Source organism: Spinacia oleracea, chromosome 6 (assembly GCF_020520425.1).
Source record: "Spinacia oleracea cultivar Varoflay chromosome 6, BTI_SOV_V1, whole genome shotgun sequence".
In the NCBI taxonomy this organism is placed as follows: domain Eukaryota; kingdom Viridiplantae; phylum Streptophyta; class Magnoliopsida; order Caryophyllales; family Amaranthaceae; genus Spinacia; species Spinacia oleracea.
The window spans coordinates 11,279,056-11,284,825 of NC_079492.1; the positions used below are offsets into that span (position 1 = coordinate 11,279,056).

The 5,770-nt window shown below is 41.7% G+C and overlaps 1 protein-coding gene across 1 annotated transcript; it reads right to left on the reverse strand.

Moving 5' to 3' along the window:
* Positions 1-2,057: 2,057 nt before the first annotated feature.
* LOC130462919 (uncharacterized) lies at positions 2,058-3,044 on the reverse strand. Its single transcript, XM_056831904.1, has one exon. It carries the CDS (start codon positions 3,042-3,044, stop codon positions 2,058-2,060), a length of 987 nt encoding a protein of 328 aa, XP_056687882.1.
* Positions 3,045-5,770: the final 2,726 nt, after the last annotated feature.

The following is a 5,770-nucleotide window of genomic DNA, read 5'->3' on the forward strand; positions in this document are numbered from 1 at the left end:
AGCATCGAGCGACAAAGGAATTAGGAAATGCACACTTGTCCCTAAGGACAAGTGGGAGACTGAAGGAAATAATGCCCTTGGTCCAAGTATGCATTCTATGTTAAGTCTAATAAATGCGGTTCAGTATTAATTAACAAGTTAATAATTCAGTGAGATCAAGTGAGCTGAATGCCTAGCTAGAGGCCGCTTCAGTTCAAGTGGAATTAATGATATTAATCCACAGCTTACTCTTGACTGAACCCGTAGGGTCACACAAATAGTACGTAAACGGATCAAGTATTTAATGGCATTAAATACTCTATCTATGGATATTCGGAACCGACGGATCTTGGTTTCAGTGGGAGCTGAGATCGTCACAGGCAAGAAATGAATACTCCGGAAACGATGATATTACCGGAAACGGAAATATGGATCGTATCGGAAATATAAATATTATCCAAGTCGTAGATGTTGCCGGAAACGGAAACATGGTACGTATCGGAAAATATTATCGGAAATGGAAATAATACCAGAATCGGAAATATTGCCGGAAACGGAAATATTGTCAGAATCGGAAATATTACCGGAATCGGAAAATAATTCCGGAAACGGAAATATTAAATATTTGTTCGAAACGGAAATTAATTCCGGAATCGGAAATGTTAAATATTGTTCGTATCGGAAATGAATTCCGGAATCGGAAATTTAATCGGAAGCGTATCGTGCGAATAAGCATCGGACGAGGCCTGCCGGACGAGGCCCAGCACGAAGCCAGGCCATCGCCCAGCAAGCCAAGCGCGCCGCACAAACAGCCACGCCAGGCCCAGCGCAAGGCCAGGCCCAGCAGGCCGTGGCAGCGCGCGCAGCGCGCGCGGGAGCTGCGTGGGCTTACAGCTCGCGCAGGCCTCGCTGCGTGGGCTGCTGCTCGTGCGCACGCATGGGCGGCCCATCGTGGCTGCCGTGTGTGCGTGTGTAAGTGTTTTTGTTCGTGCACGTTTCCTAAAACGTGCAGAGTTCGGTTAATGATTAAATTCCTAATTCTATTTGATAAATTAATTAAATTAGAGTTCTTGTAGGATTCTAGGTTTAATTAATTTGTATCTGAATAGGATTCCAATTCCCTTTCCATACCCCTATAAATATGTGGCCAGGGTTCACAATTTATAACGAGTTTCAAAGTATTTAAAGTGAGTTTTTGAGAGAAAAATTCAGCCACACATCTTGCTCAAAAGTGCCGAAAATTCTAGTACCTTAAGGGCGATTCTAGTTGGTCAATCTTAAGGCGGATCCGGACGTGCTGTGGACTATCTACGGAGGGACGACACTTGGAGTCCTAAAGACTTGTTCTTGTTCGGTTCGGGCGCAGCTAGGGAGGGCACGCAACAAAGAGTATGCATCTAAATTATGCTATATGATTATGTGTAAATAATATGTAATCCTGGGTTAATGGTTGTTTCCGCATGATTTATGTAATATCATATGTATCATAACCTAACAGTTACAACATGAAATTGGTCTGAATTCACTCACATCTTTTGGACATTTATTCTTGGGGATGAGAGTGATGACAGTATGATTCACCTCCTTCAAGAGCTTCCCATTCTGTAACATATCCAGAATAGCTGCTATAACCTCATCTCCAACAATATGCCAAGCATCTTTGTAGAAATAAGACCCAAAACCATCTGGACCTGGAGCTTTGACTCCTGGAATAGAGAATAAAGCAGATTTAACCTCATCAGCAGTGTAAGGGGCATTGAGAATACTTTTGTGATGGTCCTGACACACAGGACCCTGCTGAACTATTTGTTTAATAACAGGAGTTCTGTGGTCATGAGTGGTGCCTAATAACATTCTGTAATAAGCTAAAAAGGCTTCAGAAACCTCATCAGCTGTGTCTTTCCAATTTCCAGTCATATCACAGATACTGTAAACTTGATTTTGAACTCTTCTAGCTTTGATGCTTTGATGAAATAGAGCAGTATTTTCATCTCCTTTTTTAAGCCAATTAACTTTAGCTTTTTGACTTAAGAATGCCAAGTATGCCTTATGTTTTTCTTTATATTCTTGTATAGCTTTCAGCTCAGCAGCAGCTGTGTTGCATCAGTAGGATTGCTATGTAATGAACTTTGAGCATTCACCATTTCCTGATAGGCCTTTAGATCTGCAGCTTGAACATCAGTAAAGCCAACTTGATTCAATTCTCTCAAGGCTTGCTTAACTTTCTTAAGTTTACAAACCACTCTGAACATTTTACTTCCATCTATGTGACTACTCCAAGCCTTCTTGACCGTTTCAGAAAACACAAGAGAACTCTTCCACATTGTAAAGTACTTGAATGGTTTCCTCCCTTCATCACTCCTAGGATACACTGTCAAAAGACTAGATGAGTGATCAAAATGACCTTCAGGCATGAAGCAAACTTCAGCAGCTGGAAAGATTCCTTGCCATGCTTGATTGGCCATGAATCTGTCTATTTTTGAGAAAACCCTATTAGTGCCTTGCTGCTTGTTATTCCATGTTAAGAAATTCCCCACACTTTTGATATCCTCCATTCCACAGTTGTGAATGCAATTACTTATATCAACAATATCACTCTGTCTGACAGGGGCCCCAATTCTTTCATCAACTGCCATCACACTATTAAAATCACCACACAGAATCCATGGATCCTGAGTGTTAAGTAATCCTAAATCCCTCCACAAATCCTGTCTCAAATTAGGATTATTAAAAGCATAAACAAACGTGCAATAAAAGCTATGCATGCCACTGACTGGAGTAACATGGCAATGCACAAACTGACTAGAAGCAGCCACTATATTCACATGAAAACATCCAGACTTCCATGCAATCACAATCCTTCCTCCATCATGAAAGCTAGAGTTTCTAGAAAAACACCAATTTGCAAAAACTCTTTGATAAAGTCTCCCAAGGTTTGAGAGCTTTACCTTATGTTCTAGGATCCCAACTAAACCCACAGCATACTTCTGAATGAAATGCTTGACTTCATCCTGTTTCTGTGTGGAGTTCAGACCCCTAACATTCCAAGCTAACACTCTATCCATAAGATTCAGAAGAGTCCCCTCGTTGGATCACCCCCTTGTACAACCCCTTGCACTTGCTCTCCCATCAGAATATCATTCTCAATCACATCCAATACCTGGAAAGCATTAGAAGTTCTAATTGGTTGTTCTGACTCAACTCTCACCCTTATGGGCCTTAATGATCTTTGGAAACCTTCCTGATCCACAATAGGACTAGTCACTTGAGCTATTTGAGTAGGTATTGTAGGTTGCTTCCTAACCCAAACTCTTTTCCTACCTTGCCTACAATCACTTTGCAAATTCCCCATCATCTTGCACTTAGTACACTGTGTTGGCTTCCATTCATAGAAAACAAGAGCTCTTACCATTGTTCCATTCTCATCTCTAAATGAAACATGTTCAGGCAACTCTTGAGTCAGTGGGACATCAATCATTACCCTAGCAAACTGCAACTTATCTCTACATGTTGTAGCTTGATCTCTTTTGATTGGCTTCCCTATTTGTGCTACAATCTTAAACAGAGCCCTCTCCCCCCCAATATTTAAAGTGTAGCTTCAATTGTACCCATATTGGGATAGACTGAAGTTCTTGCTTGTCCATGTCCATATCAGGGTTCCAGGGTTTCAGAATCAAGGGCTTGTTATCAAAGAAGTAATGGCCTGTCAACACCTTATCCCTTGAATCCATAGTAAGGAATCTCACTAGAAACACCCTTTTCCTCACCATCACTACCTTATCAACATTCAGCTGTTTCCAGATTCTCCTAATGAAACCCTCCATAATTGGTAGGAGGATTAGCTCCCACAATGTAACAAACTACTGCTGAATTCCAGAAATCGATCTCCTCTTGAATGTCATCAACCTCAATTTCAACAGGGTGAAAAGCATTATCATGAACATCATTTCCAGCAGCATTATCAAAATCAATATACTCAGTATTCATATTATCATTCACAGTATTCGAATCAACATTATGATTATTTGCAACCTCATCAAATTGCTGTAGAATAGGGATTGAAATCGTACCAACCTCCATATTAGATCGAGTATTACCTTGCTTCAACTGGTTTGCTGAGCCATGAATCACTTCCAAGAACTCATTGAATGAGTGACGCAATTCTGAACGAGCTTGAAGATGCTTCAACCCAGATTTTGGCGTAAAAACTTCATTGTCAACCCCAAAATCAAGAGCTTCAACCCCCAAAACCTCCTCAATACTGCGCGTTTTCAATGCCTAGGAATCCGATGATGGACCTCGAGGTTTTCCTTTGCCATTTCCATGCTTGTTGCTCTGAGATTTCGAGCCAGATTTTCATGCCATGGCTGCGGTGCACGTTAAGCTAACATGCACCGAGAGAAAACTTGGGGAGAAAGTCTCTCAGCTTTTTTGTAAGTTTGTGACACGGTTAAGTTAAATCATGTTCCCAGGAGTGCCAACAAAATGGCTGACGCACTTGCAAGGCTTGCAGCCACTTTGGCACTGGGGGCAGAAGAAACCATGTCAGTACCGGTTTGTAACCGTTGGGTCGTTGCGCCAGACATAGACGAAATTGAAGATGAGGAATATGAGGAAGTCGACATGATCACTGTTCATCAAATTGACCAAGAAGATTGGCGTCAACCAATTGTCGACTATCTAAGTCATCAAAAATTGCCTAGTGACCTAAGGCATAGAATGGAGATTCGTCGTCGAGCCCCTCGATTTATACTTTTTAATGGAACTTTGTTTCGACGATCTTTCAATGACTCATGGTCGAGATGCATCGGAGACGAGGAAACAATGAAAGCCATGGAAGAGGCTCACGCTGGAATTTGTGGTGCACATCAATCAGGTCCTAAGTTGTATGATTGCCTTAAAACAATGGGCTATTATTAGCCAACAATGGTGCAAGATAGCATGGACTACGCGAAGAAATGTGAAGCTTGTCAGTTTCATGCTAATTTCATCCACCAACCTCCAGAACCCTTGCACCCTACGGTCTCGTCTTGGCCTTTTGAAGCATTGGGACTTGACGTTGTTGGTCCAATTACACCAAAGTCGTCTGCGGGTCAAGCATATATCTTAGGAGCAACTGATTATTTCTCTAAGTGGGAGGAGGCCGTCCCTCTCCGCGAGGTCAAGAAAGAAAAAGTCGTAGATTTCATTCGTACTCACATCATTTACAGGTACGGTATACCTCGACGGATCATCACTGACAATGGAAAGTCATTCTTCAACACATTGATGACAAGTCTATGTGAGAAATTTAAATTCACGCAACATAAATCGTCCATGTACAACGCTCCTGCAAACGGCCTAGTGGAAGCTTTCAATAAAACACTTTGTAAATTGTTGAGCAAAGTTGTTTCAAAATCAAAGCGTGACTGGCATGAAAGGATAGGGGAAGCTCTTTGGGCCTACAGGACGTCATATAAAACAGCAACACAGTCAACCCCAAATGCTTTGGTATATGGTGTCGAATCTATTTTGCCTTTGGAACTTCAAATTCCATCATTGCGAGTAGCTATTCAAGAAGGGTTGACTAATGATGAAAATGACAAACTTTGTCTAGCAGAGTTAGAGGCACTTGACGAGAAAAGACTGCAAGAACAACAGAAATCGGAATGCTATCAGGCTCGTCTGTCACGCGCATTCAACAAGAAAGTTCGACCTCGCTCGTTTCAAGTGGGGGACATAGTTCTAGCAGTGAGACGACCTATCATCACTTCCCATAAGACTGGAAGTAAATTCACTTCAAAATGGGATG